We start from the raw sequence: 15,197 nt of genomic DNA, 5'->3' as shown, positions 1-15,197 counted from the left end.
CTAAAATATAAAGCGATCAAAGCTATTCACAATAATCAAGATGTGTCACTTTTTTTTCACTCTCAAAAATAAATTCAAAATCATGGGAGATTTTTCTATAATTCACTGAATAAAATGGAGCCAATGACATATGTTTAGGTATGTCATCCTTTGTCAGAGTTCAGAACAGATTTTTACCTTATTCATCTGCAAGTTCAAAGATTCTAGTTTTTTAGCGTTTTCCCCAAATGATATAAGTTTCATTTCTCCGCTGTCATCTTCCAACAAATAAATTAATTTTCTTCCCGAATTCGTCTTATTCCTAAATGACCTCTGGTGCTCTGCAGTTGTCAACAGTTTCTTGACTTTTGCCCTAATCTTCCAGCTATTCAAATACATGTAAAACAATTAAAAATAATTTCTGATCATAAAAACACAAAGCATGAATAAAATTAAAAAAGAGTAAGCAAGTTCATATACCCCATGCCCCTACATGTACATTACTTGACAATCATAAAAATCGCAGGGTGTGTATTAAATACACAAAGCAATTCAACAAAGGGGTTTAACTCACAGAAACAGCTAGAGGTAATAAAAGATAAGGGAACTAACTGTGACAAGGCATCGATATCATCAGTAAGGGACCAACATTGTAATATTTCGACATCAAAAACATTTGAACTATTAACTACAGGTATATATATCATGATATGGTGCCAACATTTAGAGGCCCAGAGGCCACATCACTCACCTGAGCAATAATACAGGGAATCTCGATAACTCGAACTTCATGGGACCATGATTAAACTTCGAGAGATCAAGAGTTCGAGAGATCGAAAGTTTAAAAAAAAAAATCCGGATTTTTTTGTTCCGGTCATTTTGGTTCTAAAATTACAGTATCTGGAAGATTAAATTTATAACATGGAAGGATACTCTAACATGATTTCATTTGTATTTCTGCTACATTACTTCAATTTAAACAATACAGAACTAAGTTGCGTGGTTATTAAGTGTACTTTTCACATTAAAAACACTTTTAAGTATATTATGTTTTCTTAATCATAGAATTTTAAATAAGGAGCGGTTTACCGTAACTTTCACAAGTTGTTGAAATTAATAGATCAGTTATTAATTACCTATCTGCCCTTTGCAGGAAGCAAGGGGTAGTTTCACTACCAATTAACACTACCACGCTAGCCCCAGGCGTTCACTCAACCATCCAGGTAAGGTCCAACCTGAGCTATAATTATACGCTTGATTGGCCGCGTGTGTACACAGCAACCTCTTTGAGTTATCATGAGTGAAAAACAATGAAATATGTATAACGGGACCCAGGTTTTACTTCGAGAGATCAAGAGTAAATTTGCTTAGTTATACAGAGAAAAAAATCAAGACCGTGAGTTCACTTCGAGAGATCGAAGTTAGAACCATCGAGTGTCACCTGTATGTAAACAGTGGCACCATAATGGGACGAGCGGAGATTTTTATGGTTTGAAAATCAGATATACTAGATATAGTAGGATTCCCCTACCTACTCAAATCATAAGCCAAAGTTAAACTTAACGTCGCGTGCTTGGTCTACACAATGGCATCATGTTTCATAGGTAAAATATAAAAATTGTGTCATCGGAAATAGCCGAAGAAAAGTATGTCATTTCTAATTTTCAATGATTTTCTTATATAAACATGTTACCATTAGGCCTCACTTCGCTGCGCTCTGTAATACAGTCAAAATTCAGATATCTGTTCAGCATAATCTAGTCATTGACAAATACAAGATATCTGAACAGTGAACAACTATTTTTCCGTGTATAAAGTTGTTGATGTTTTTGTAGTAAATGTGTTGTGCGGCTCACAGTTATAGTTTCTATAGAAAAGTTTCAGGTTTAACAAAAGACATGGTAAAACATGTTATAAAAAGAATCGCTCCGGCCAAAATTAAAAAATATTTATGTTTTCCCTGTGACCGACCCAATTAAATCCCGCCGACTGAATTCTTCTTTTTCACCACATTGAAAATACATTTTTTTTAATTTATTTTACCCAAAATCGTTTTTAGAAGACCCACATCTTCTTCGTTTTCCAATCATTTTGAAAGCCTCGATCATTAACATGGGCAAAATACTCGCTTAACGATCAGTAACTTTGCCGGAATTTCCTCCGAAAGAGAATGTGTTCTGAGTTCACAATCGTGTAAATTAACCCCAGAGACATTAAAATGGCTATCATTTACAAGTTACCAACTAATCTTAATATCAACACTAAAAGTTATACACATCATTGTAATTTTATTTTGCAATGCAGAGTAAATTTAAGTATATGGTTAGACTACATGTTGCCTCACCCGTATTTATACCCATAAAAGATAAGACAACCGATTAATCACAACAGTGGTTAACTGAGGCTGTGGATACGTCTACTGAATTAAATAAATACACACAAATACAGAGACTGATTTTATTTGTCATTTAGCTAACCCAATTACAAAACATTTCATCTATAAAATGTATGAATACATGAAATAAATTAAATTTATTAGATTGGATAAATTTTTAAAACTTTTAGAAGTTGTTTTATTTTTTATTAACTTGCTTAAAGTTTAATCAAATTTTAATCAAGGTTGGATCTCAGTATATCATCATTCCTGTAGCTTATGATGTATCAAATAATTGACAGTCTCCCTGATGTCAAACTTCTCCCTACTATTCTGTTATGGAGAAATAAATCTCCCAAAAATTAGGTTGGTACCTGTATGACAAAAGACTCTTTATGTTTTGAAAAAATTAAACAGTTCTCTTAATTTTGTCAAATTTCAAATCAACAGATACAAAAGAGTTGGTTTTGGTTATGACTATAATTTAAATGAAATTACATGTAGGTAAATTTACAAAAATCTTTAGTATCTAATTTGGGTTAAAATGTCTATGTCAAAGGAGAACATTCTCTGCAAGTGTAGTGATTTTGTGTAATCATACTGTTGTAGAATCATTAAATATGACTTTACAAATATGTACATTTATAACATTACCTTAAGTTTATCAAATATTATTGTTTTAATATATTTTTAGACATTTTATATACCAAATTTTTGAAAAATTAGGTACATTATGATCATTAAAATGATATTTAAATATAGGTTTACATGTACATCAATATACAAATGATATTATGAATGTATTCATGCACATCTAGTCATTGAATCAAACATGTTAAAATTTAAGATGAAAAATATCAAATTCTGAATTCGATATTAAATTTCTTTTACATTCCATCAGCACAAGTATAAAAATTTGTTTTACAACTGGTCATATTTTTCTAGTTTTGAAATTAATTAAAGAATTGATTTATTTTTAATTTATAATGTATTTTATATTGTGCCCTGACAGAAAAAAAAATTATTTACCTACCTACCTACCCAACTTCAAAATTTAGGGTCGGGTTAGGGGAAACATAGATATTTTTAATGATGGCCTCATGATTTGCGATTTTATATGATTTTTATCCAACTCGTGTTTTATCAATCCCATAGCTCGCTAAGGCTCGGGGATAAAAATCACACGTATTGAATAAAAATCATACACCATCACAAACCATGAGAGATTATTTATTTACTTTTTATACTGAACATGCTGACTGCACTAAAGACCTCGACACACGTGGTAGGGTGGGTTTAGAAAAATCTGTAATAGTGTATAAAGGTATTTTTGGGAGTTGATTTTAATCAACTCTCCTATGCAGTTACTCAGACAAACCGAAAGTGAAACAGAGTGTGGACCTCAGCACAAATCATTGCTGCTGAAAAGACTTAGTTCTTGAAAATAATTGATAAATTCGATGTAATGTATGCTAAAGCATAGTTTTTCAAGGAAATTTAATTATAAATACCTTGAAAATAGTCAGATTTGGTACGACCAATTTTAATATTTTTTGTAGTCGTATGTATTCCTATGCCAGAGTTCAATATAGTCTCGTTCAACTGGACGCTCGGCTGTCTCCGTAAATCCTTGTCGGAGTTCTATGGTGTCAGCTGAGCGTTTGGTTAACGAGACTAGAGTGCAATATTGCTTGGATCCAAACAATTTGCGAGAAATATTTCTATTACTGATACATAGTTTCATTGAATTAATTTTATCTTTAAACTAGAACTGTCCTAATGGGACTAATACCCCCGCTAGGCTAATTTCAAATGGGACAAATAATTGAATTGAATAATAAAGGTTTGGAACACATACAAAAAAAATTTTCTGGAATTGTAAAAAAAAAAAAAAAAAAATTAGTTAACAAAGAAAAATTAAAATCAAAATTGTCAGAATTTCACTGTAAATACATATCTATAACAGTAATACATTTACAAATGTATGTATTTGATGATATATTTTTTTAATTTAATTATTTATTAATGTAAAGAAAAACCAACAAAATGACAATAACCCCTCCCTTTGCAGTGAATAGAAATACCGGTAGCCAAGCAATGCTCTTCTGTTGATAAAACTTTCAATATCTTTCTAATAAGAGTCTTGACAGATGCAATTAGTTGTTTCAAATTTTCCTCACTTTCTCCTATGGCACAATGGAACTCCATATCAGAAAATTGATCCCATAGGACTATGATTTTCTTTGATGAACTTGTTAAATTTAATAAACTTCCAAAACATTACCATAATTACCATACTATGTAAAAATATGTAAAAAAAAAGAAAATTTAATATTACAAACAATTCTAAAATTGCCAAAACACTACAATCATATCAGTAATTTTGAATTTCATTTAAATTAATGCCCAATAGGGTCACTTCATCAATTTACTTGACAAATAAATTTAAACAACCTCTAAAAATAGTTTAACTTCTTTATTAATAATTATATTATTCATTTCCTTATAATGATAGACCTTTTGGTTTACATGAAACAGTTTTAAAATAGCCCCAAAACCATCACCCACTTTACAGATTATCAATTTCCCCTAAACACATGCTCCATCTGAACCATGGCTCAGATAATGTCTCCCTTGGGACAAATGAATTCAGCCACACTTGTCTTTGATGTTCTTATTAGCTCCTAAGAATTTATCATTGACAAACAAAAACTTTGCATTGTCAGTTGATAGAGAACTTATAAAAAATAAATTTTTTCATTAATTAAGACATAAAGACAAAAAACTCCATCTGGATGTATTTATATAAATATATTTTAGAGTGTTTTCTATTAATTAATTAATAAAATCTGTAAGGATTACCTCCCTTACTTTTCAACATTAGTGTACAATATATAGAATAAGGAAAATGAAAACTGTCATAAAATCATTAAATCTTGTCTGATCTTAAAAAAAATTGCAGGTGCACATCTTCAGATGGTGTTCAACATATGTACAAATTTTCAAACTGTTCCATGCAGTAATAAAAAATTCTATAGGGGGGACAAAGTTGCGTCTACAGACAGACGGACAGACGGACGGACAGACAGACGGACAGACGGACAGACAGACAGACGGACAGGGTGAAACCAATATACCCCCCTAAACTTCGTTTGCGGGGGTATAATAATTTTTAACATGATTCATATGGGGGTTTCTCGACATTCTTGTCGAAAATGTCCAAAAATTCAGATGAATATTATAAAAATGTGTTCCGTATTTTTCCAACGATTAGTCGGTATTTTTTTTCTCTTTTCTCTCTTGAACTTTTATCCTGCAACCACATTGATTTCTGACGGGGCCAACCATTTTGACGTCTTCGAGAAAGACTGATTCTGATTGGACTATCAGGAATATTAACCAATGAAACTGAGTTTAACATTAGCTATCAAAAGTTCAGTTTGGAGAGCATTTAAGGAATTTTATCAGAATTTAAGGATGTAAGTAGCATACGTTTGATGTGAGATTTAAAGATTAGTGCGAATGTTTCTCGACTTGTTGCAACACTGCTGTTGTCATAGGCAAAATCCCATCGTGAGCCCTGGACCGGTAAATGTCCGAGTAAAGATAAACTGACGACTTCCAGAGAATAATGACGTATATCTCCGCTATATTAGGACTCATCTATTTGAAATTTGACATGAGTGTATCTCAGACATTTCTTTTCTGAAAAATACATGCATATTGCGAGTGTTTTAAAAATTAATTGATTTATTAGGCTTTTGAATCGAGCTGGTAGTTTTTTATCTGGGTCAGAGTTCGACCCCTTTCTTTATTTATGGTTACATTGAAATTAATGTTAAAATGGGCTTGGCCCCTGTGCTTTTAAGTCCGACACGAGAGAGGTGCATGCCTCTGACACTGGAAATTGTTAAACAAACATTGACCACGCGCTGAGCCAACAGGTGGCTGGTTACGTAATGGCGAATACACTGGTGATGGTCAGAGTGGATAATTATTTCAATACATGGGAATAAAATTTCTTTCAAAGTAAGTTAAGATTTGCATAACACGCAATATCGGGAATTGTTTACAATGCAAGCGACTTTGTAGATGTTGCTGGTATTTGAAAATACGATGCATAAGTATAAAGTGTAATTGTTTAAATGTTAATCATTAAATAATAATAAAGCATTATCTGGTACATCGTGGCATCATACACTGATAATGTTACTGCAGTTTATACCCCATTTTGAATTGATAAAAACGACCTATCGTCTGAATCGACGTATCGTATGATTTTGTTAAAATTTTGGCTAAAAATGAGCAATTCGACTAACAAAATAACATATATGATTTTAAAATAAATAAACATCGACAAAATCAACTTCTGTCAGTTCTTCAGTACTTTGATTTAGACTGTCTTTATATGTTTGATAATTAAATACAATTGATGTTATTCTTTTTCTGCATTATTGGAGAAGACATTTAAGCACTCTTTGATGCAACTGTTAAAGAGCACAAAATGTACAACCAGTTGGGAGAAATATTAATAATGGTTGTTCTATCAAAATTAAAATGCTTTTAGCAATGCAGCTGAGATTTAAATACAGGGCATATGTCCCTTGCAATATGCAAAGACTTAAGGTAGCTCGCGGGTTTACCTGCTTGTGAGAAAACCTACCTTGAAAATTTGTCCACGTGATCCATAGGTTTTATAGTTTTATTTCTAAAATTTATTTAAGATTCGTCTGCGCGGTAATAATGTTATTGTGTTTCAAATACAGTGTCATTAATAAAATCAAGCAACGCCATTTCAATGAAATATATAGTAAAATGCACATTTTAACCGAGAAACGCATTACAAAACTATGCTCCAAACTTTTAAACGATTCAGACGAAATTAATCATACTCAACACAAAAACAGAGGAGATAATTATGAATCAATTCATCAAAAAATATTAATATGTGTTCTCGGCCAAATTTTGGCAAAAAAACTTTCAAGATTTAAAAGATTTCTCAAAACCTTATATTTTCATTACGACGTTAGCCTGACGTCATCATTTCCTTACTTCTTAGAACACCAACATTGGAATGCATTTTTTTATAATACTATAGTTGTTTAACACATTTTAGAACATGTAAATGCTTATTAGACATTATTGTGAATGTTATCAAATGCAGTTAATGTAAGGCTGTAAAGACACAGAAAATTGCTATTTTTGTTTTTATGAAACTCTGAGTCAATCAATGCAAAAATAAAATGGTAGGCAACTACTGACATTATAAGCAAGTAATCGAATAAAACAGTTATCTCAAGCCAAAAGAAATTTAAGAATTTAATCTGTATTACAGATTACGGAAGTTATAATTGTAAAAAAAAAAGCGAAGTTAATGCATTCATTCTATTTTAAAACATGACTTTAAATGGAAGAGTTCTAACGCACACTCATTCTTTATCTTTATAGAACAAAATGTGACAATGTATGTGACATCTTTAAATTTTCAGCACATGATATTATAAATCTTTGTATAAACAGTCATAAACCGCATATAAGCTTTTTAAAGTATTTTCTTTTATACCTCTAAATATCTCATTTGTCATTTTAAAAAAAAATTATGAGTTTACTATGACGGTCAACTCTTTACATTGATTCCTATTGTGACGTCAGCAAACCCGTGAGCTACGTTAAATAGAAAGTTAGTAGAAACGAAACTACTGGTAATTTGCAATTGAACACATCATTCCAAACAATGCAAACATAATGTAGATGCATTTCCATGTCCTATAAGTGGTTTCAAATGCTTAAATCTTCTATCTGGAGAAATTAAAAGTACTGGCAAGCAAGCAGAACTCTACAGACCACATAATTTCTTTATGACTTGATATAATGGGCAATCTTAGGAATTCAGAGTACATAGAAAGTGTCACAAAAGTTTTTAGTGAAACTTGTTTATGTAATGAACAATGCCAGTAATGTTGACAATGTACAGTGGCAAGGCTGGCGGCCCAATTCCAATTTATTTTCATGAATTTTATGGATAAAAAAAACTTTAAACAAGAGGCCCATGGGCCATATTGCTCACCTGAGGAACAATAGGTATGATAAAATCAGCTTAATGGAGTCATAATACAAACTACAGTGCTGCTATCCTGAAAGTTGACAAGGATAGGATAGGATAGGATGCAGGATGCACGATACATGATAGAAATATAAAAGTTAAGCTCTATCCTATCCTATCCTATCCTGCATCCTGTAGCCAATCAGATTCGAGTATAAATTTCAGAGTTATTTTGCGAAACGAAAATTGGCCTAACAATGTATTTTCAATGTTAATTTAATACGTTTTACAAGTTAAACCATTTAAGAATACTTATCATATCAAGAACGCGGTGCATAACATTGATACGCGCTAAAATGTCGGCGCTACATCTTTGTCAATTCGTACGCAAATACGGAGCTACTGCGAGAATCGATGCAACATTTGACAACGTCAGAAATAGATTTCTGTATTTACTTCATTTAAAGTCTGCAACGTAATAAAAGCTTGAATTTATAAACGACCAAACCGGCATTTTAAAAGATAAACATGTATACAAGAAACAGACATTGTTTCACGTTTCATGTAATTTATTCGACGCCCAATAACAGGGACGCATATTTCTGTCCGATATTAACCTGAACATATCGAATTAATAAATGTTAGCTAAATATAAATGCTTAAGAATTCATACTTTAAAAATAACTCCGAGTGGTTTAACTATAAACGATATAAACTTCCTAAAGGAATTATTCATTTCCAGATCGTGTTTACATTTATCGCCGAACGAATCGCTCGAATAATGATAATTACGCTCAGTTATGTGTGATAAGAAAATAATTTGATAAAAATATGTGACTAAACAGTTCCTCAATAAGTGCATCGAAGTTATTTATTCGTTTTTTATGCATACATATAATAAAATCAAAAATTGAATCGCTTACCTGTTTGTTTACGTTATTGTGTCCATCCCGCGTACGATTTAATTTTACCGTAGCACAGGTAAGTAAGTTATCCCGCTCGAAGAATATTCGGTTTTAAGATTTAATTATTCATTTTGAGTACTACATTAAAAGATAAAATCATTTAATTCTTAAATTTCGTTTCATTTAACTTGCATTCCTATATTTTGAAGGTATGGGATAGGATAGGATAGGATAGAACATATTTGCAGGATAGGATGCAGGATACAGGATATAGGATAGGATAGGATAGTTTTGTCAACTTTCACGATAGCAGCACTGTATCTGGACATTGTACAATAATACATGTAGATCTTGTATAAATAAAATCCATTTTCCCCTGGATATTCTTATGGTTTTTTTTAAATTAGTCCCTTTTCTAACATTATGATTTAATAGTCATGTCACATGTTGAGTATTACAGTTCTCAAAAAGATCCTTAACAATTGTTTATAAATGGGATATATAGCTACATCAAACTCTGAACCTGCTTGTGAGGCCAAAGAATTGTCCTGGGGACAAAGTCTTAACAATTATAAAGAATCATCTGGCGGATTAGTTTCTGAGAAGATTTTTAAAGATTTACTCTATATTTTCCTATGTAAAACTTTAACACATCCACCCCCCTAATGTGGCCCCACCCTACTCCCAGGGATCATGATTTTCACAACTTTGAATCTACACTACCTGAAGATACTTCCACACAAGTTTCAGCTTTCCTGGCTGATTAGTTTCTGAGAAGAAGATTTTTAAAGATTAACTCTATATATTCCTGTATAAAACTTTAACAACCCCCCCCCCCAATTCTACCCCACCCTACCCCCGGGGGTCATGATTTTCACAACTTTGAATCTACACTACCTGAGAATGCTTCCACACAAGTTTCAGCTTTCCTGGCTGATTAGTTTTTGAGAAGAAGATTTTTCAAGATTTACTCTATATATTCCTATGTAAAACTTCGACCCCCCCCCCCATTGAGGCCCCACCCTACCCCCGGGGGTCATGATTGTCACAACTTTGAATCTACACTACCTGAGGATGCTACCCCACAAGTTTCAGCTTTCCTGGCTAAATGGTTCTTGAGAAGATTTTTGAAAATTTCTCAAAATTTTTCATTAATTTCTAATTATCTCCCCTTGAGAAAGGGTGTGGCCCTTAATTTTCAGAACTTTGAATCCCCTTTGCCTAAGGATGATTTGTGCCAAGTTTGGTTGAAATTGGCCCAGTAGTTCTTGAGAAGATGTTGAAAATGTGAAAAGTTTACGGACAGACGGACAACAGACAAAATGTGATCAGAAAAGCTCACTTGAAAAACATCAAAGAGAACTATTATTGTAAAGTGTTGTAAGAAGTATTAATTGTCTGGCCCATTCGAAGTTTGCACAGGAAGCAGGGACTTTAGAGCGGTTTTAAACAAGAGCTTGGACTTTGGGCAGTACTTGTCAAACTCAAATTTGATGAAAGCTTGGTCTACTTCAAGCTGCAAGTCTGTGGCTCTCGGTCTGAAAAAATTCAAATTGACGACCTGGGAGCTACAGTGCCTCCCATAGTAAAACAAAAGGCCAATGGGCCACATCGCCCACCTGAGCAACAACAGACATACATGTAATAAAATCAGCTTTACGTAGTCATATGCGAAACATCTGAACAATGTCGTATAATATATCCTTTACAAAAAAAAATCTCCCTGCATATTCTTATGTTAATCATTGAGCCTTTGTAAAAGGATGATTTCACAGTCATAGCACATATTGAGCAGTTCTTGAGAAGATGATCAGACTGTTTATATATATAATAAACCTTCATCAAAATTTGAACCCCTTATAAGGATGATGAATACTAATTTTAGGTCAAAAGTGAATACACGATCTATCATTTAAATACAAGTAACTCTCGAAAGCTCGAAGTCCCTGGAACCAAGGAAAAACTTCGAGCTTTCAAGAGTTCGAGTTTTCAAGAGTTCGGAATTATCCGTGTTGACCGACGGGTTTTTTAATGATTCCTACCGGATGTTATGATTAAGCCATTTATTTAGTGCTTACAGTACGCACGTGCTTAAACAATGTTTTCTTTTCAGTAAAATATACAGAACTGGATGTTAATAAAAAACAAAATACAAACAACTATCGAATAAATTCATAGTAATTAATTTTTTCATGCCATAAATTAAGACCAGATTGCTCAGTACTACTAGACTGCATGCGAGATGATCGACATGTCGTAAATGTGATAAATGAGTATCACCCATTTTCCCACTTTTCGGGTCCTTCGCCAGCTGTAAAAACTTGTTCGGCAATAATCATTATAATGACAATGATGCTGATAAGCATAATTTTTACAGTTTCATAATTCTAGAATTTGACCATTGCTCAATATAATGGTTTCGTCTCCATTAATTTCTCATTTTCATTGCGTCTCCTAATTATCGTAAAACAGTTGGTGTTAATGGTTCAGGTATCGGTAAGGTCAATCATCAAACAATTACCACCTTGCAGGACAAATGTCACCTGAATAAACAACCTGTGACACGGGTCCCGCGTCTAACGCCTGGAGCCATTTAAATGACCAAGTAGATGTTAATTAGGTATAGCGCTTCCAGATACACAGCGACTTCGAGGTATGGAGAGTAAAAAACTATAGATTACGAACAACGGGACTGCAGTTTGATTTTGAGGAATCAGGGGTTTCGAGAGATCAAGAGTTCGAGAAATCAAGAGTAAATTTGCTTAGTTATATAGGGGGAAAAATCGGGACCCTAGACTCACTTCGAGCGATCAAGAACTTCGAGCGATCGAAGTTCGAACCATCAAGAGTTACCTGTACATGATAAATAGTTTCCAGAACAATAATAATATGCGGGTGTACAATTAGCTGGCACCATTATGTTTATGGCTGTAGGTGAGGAGATACGCGTACAGATCTAGCGGTGTACGACCAATGTATGATGGACTGCACACCTATATACCATAATACTTAAAGTTGTAAGTTGTAACTTTTCAAAGATAGCTCTCTGAATTTCATAGTCCCATCGCAAACCACTGCCAATGTATTTTCTCTCCAATCTCAATAAGAGAATCGGGAAGTCAATATGCAGATTCCGGACTGTGGCTGCAGACATTACCCATCATGATCACTGACAATCTTCCAGAGTTTTTTAATACTATCGGTCCTAACGGTAAAACCGAAAGAAATCTAAATGTCTGATAACATAATTAAGATATATATCCTGTCCGTGTGACCAATAAGTTCCACTTTCACAATCCAGATATTTTCTATTTCTATGCAATGTTTTGTTTTTTTTAAGCATAATCTCTAAAATGCTTTAAGGGAGGCTTTAACTTAAAAAGGTTCGCTCCTAATTTAAGGTTTTGGGTAGCCATTTTGGGTCACCTCTAGTCTGAAAATTCTGCATCACATATTTATTCTAGTAGTACATCTATATTTTACAATGCCAATTAAACTTTATTGAATAAAAATGTTAAAAAAAAAAGAGATGTTTGTGAAACACTTATGCCCCCCTCCCTAGGAAACATCCACAAAGAAATGGAACGTAAACTGCAAATAACTGGAATTTTTCTAAGTCCAAGGGGTATAACTCTGTCGAAAATTGCTCGATTGCAACCCAATATCGAACTTGAGATATATATTATCATGATAAACCTGTATACCAAATTTCATTCCAATATGTTCATCCTCTGCGAAGAAAATGAGTGGAAACTGCAAATAACTAGAATTTTTCTACATCCAAAGGCCATAATTCTGTCAAAAATTTGTCGATCATACCCAATATCGTATTTGATCTAGATATAATCTTGATAAACCTGTATACCAAATTTCATTTCTATATGTTCATCCTCTGCAAAGAAAATGAGTGGAAACTGCAAATAACTGGAATTTTTCTACATCCAAGGAACATAATTCTGTCGAAAATTTGTCAATCCTACCCAATATCGAATGTGACCTAGATATTATCATGATAAACCTGTATACCAAATTTCATTTCAATATTTTCATCCTCTGCGAAGAAAATGAACGGAAACTGCAAATAACTGGAATTTTTCTCCGTCCAAGGGCTGTAACTCTGTCGAAAATTGCTCGATCGTACCAATATAGAACTTGACCTAGATATTAGAGAGGCTTAGCAAACCAATGTGTGCGTGTAGAACGGAAAATATGTGCATTACGTCATTAGTTTGTGTAATGACGAATTTCTACACATATGTACCCGAATGAACATACGTGTAAATTGCAAAGTACCCGTAAGGTTGAACTTATAGCCTCTGTTTCCCTGTTGTCTATTAATTTTAATAAATATGTTAACTTTTCTTAAGCCTGAATATTCAATGTGAATACTGATATCTACCAACATAAATTTTCATTAGCGTTTAATATGTTAAAATATATATTATATTGGAGTTTTATTTCACGTATCTCTTCCTCCAAAACATGCAATGGCTCCGTTATCTTATTAATTTGCGATAAATAAAAATGTGCATATATAATGAATGATGTTTAATAAAATAACACATGCAGAATCCCTACTTTTCGTTTATAACTAACATTCTCAGCTTAGTAGGGGAGGATATCCATAATTACATTAAAACATGTACACGTACAAGTACACATTACAACTGCTAAACAAGAAAAGTAATTGAGCTGGTATGCGTAGTTCTAACTTGTAACCTACACGTACATGTTCATCCTCTGCAAAGAACATGAGCAGAAACTGCAAATAACTGGAATTTTTCTACGTCCAAGGGCCATAACTCTGTCGAAAATTGCGTGATCGTACCCAATATCGAACTTGACCTAGATATTATCATGATAAACCTATATACCAAATTTCATTGCAATATGTTCAACCTCTGCGAAGAAAATGAACGGAAACTGTTGGTGGACCAACCTTCCGACAGATCGACCGACAGACAGCAGCAAAGCAATATGCCCTCCCTTCTTCGAAGGGGGCATAAAAATTACATTTTTTAAGAGTTTAGTAATTAAGGGACTATATTTTGTGGCAGAAGGTTTTCAAGAATCAAATGAACAATTTTCATAACTCATAAGTTTTAGAGTACTGTTACTTTTAATTAGCTTCCTAATTTTCAGCACAGACCAAACATATAGATAGTTTCTGTATTAGGAGATATTCATGATGTTCTAAAAACATATTTAAACAATATTTTGATATTTCTATCAATATATTTTGGCATATTTAGCTTGTTTTACTTTTAAATGAGACATTAAATGTATACATGTCTGTTTGTATGCAAAGTTTTGGAAAGATGACATAATTATTTTTTTTATTTCCGTTATAATTTGATTCCTCAAAAATTTTGTAACATCTGTTGTTGTGTTCAATATGAACTGCCCTTTGAAGCCATCAGCAAAGCAAGAATTCTTAAACTGTAACTTAAATTTTACTTTTATAGTCACTACATGTGTTCAACTTCATACTGTATTAAAATCATTATTCAATTATAGTTAAAACTATAAATATTTGTTTGAAATCTTCAAATTATCAATTTCCATGTCAAATTGTAGCAAAAATTTCAGGAAAATTATCATTTCTGTCTGCATGGGGCCCTGTATTTAAAAAAATGGCATGTGACATATGGATCACAAATAAAATAAAAGAACATTTTAGGTCCCCATCTTTATATCCAAGGGGTTTTTGATGATTGACATTACTATTATTTCAGGTGCCAACCTCCTAAGTTTCCTCTAAGCACCTACCTTACACTGATATAGCATCATGATATATTATACAGAACAAGTCCTGTCGAAGGCAATGGCATGACTAATGAATATTGAATAATATACAGATCCAGTACAATCTTTTGATTTAGCTATAGCTTGAAAA

At 32.9% G+C, this 15,197-nt stretch overlaps 1 protein-coding gene across 2 annotated transcripts in view; it reads right to left on the bottom strand.

Moving 5' to 3' along the window:
* Positions 1-15,197, bottom strand: part of LOC105346885 (serine protease FAM111A) — a 54,086-nt gene that overhangs the window by 37,969 nt on the left and 920 nt on the right. The window contains exons 2-3 of one of the 2 annotated variants that reach the window (XM_066070794.1): positions 311-364; positions 178-280 (exon numbers count right to left, since the gene is read on the bottom strand). In XM_066070794.1, the coding sequence (XP_065926866.1) occupies positions 178-280; positions 311-364 (157 nt within the window). Of the gene's footprint in view, positions 1-177; positions 365-15,197 lie in introns of both variants that reach the window. The other variant, XM_066070793.1, reaches the window with a different exon arrangement.

The sequence above is a fragment of the Magallana gigas genome, chromosome 9, assembly GCF_963853765.1.
Source record: "Magallana gigas chromosome 9, xbMagGiga1.1, whole genome shotgun sequence".
Lineage (NCBI taxonomy): Eukaryota > Metazoa > Mollusca > Bivalvia > Ostreida > Ostreidae > Magallana > Magallana gigas.
This window is presented reverse-complemented; position numbering and strand designations above follow the sequence as displayed.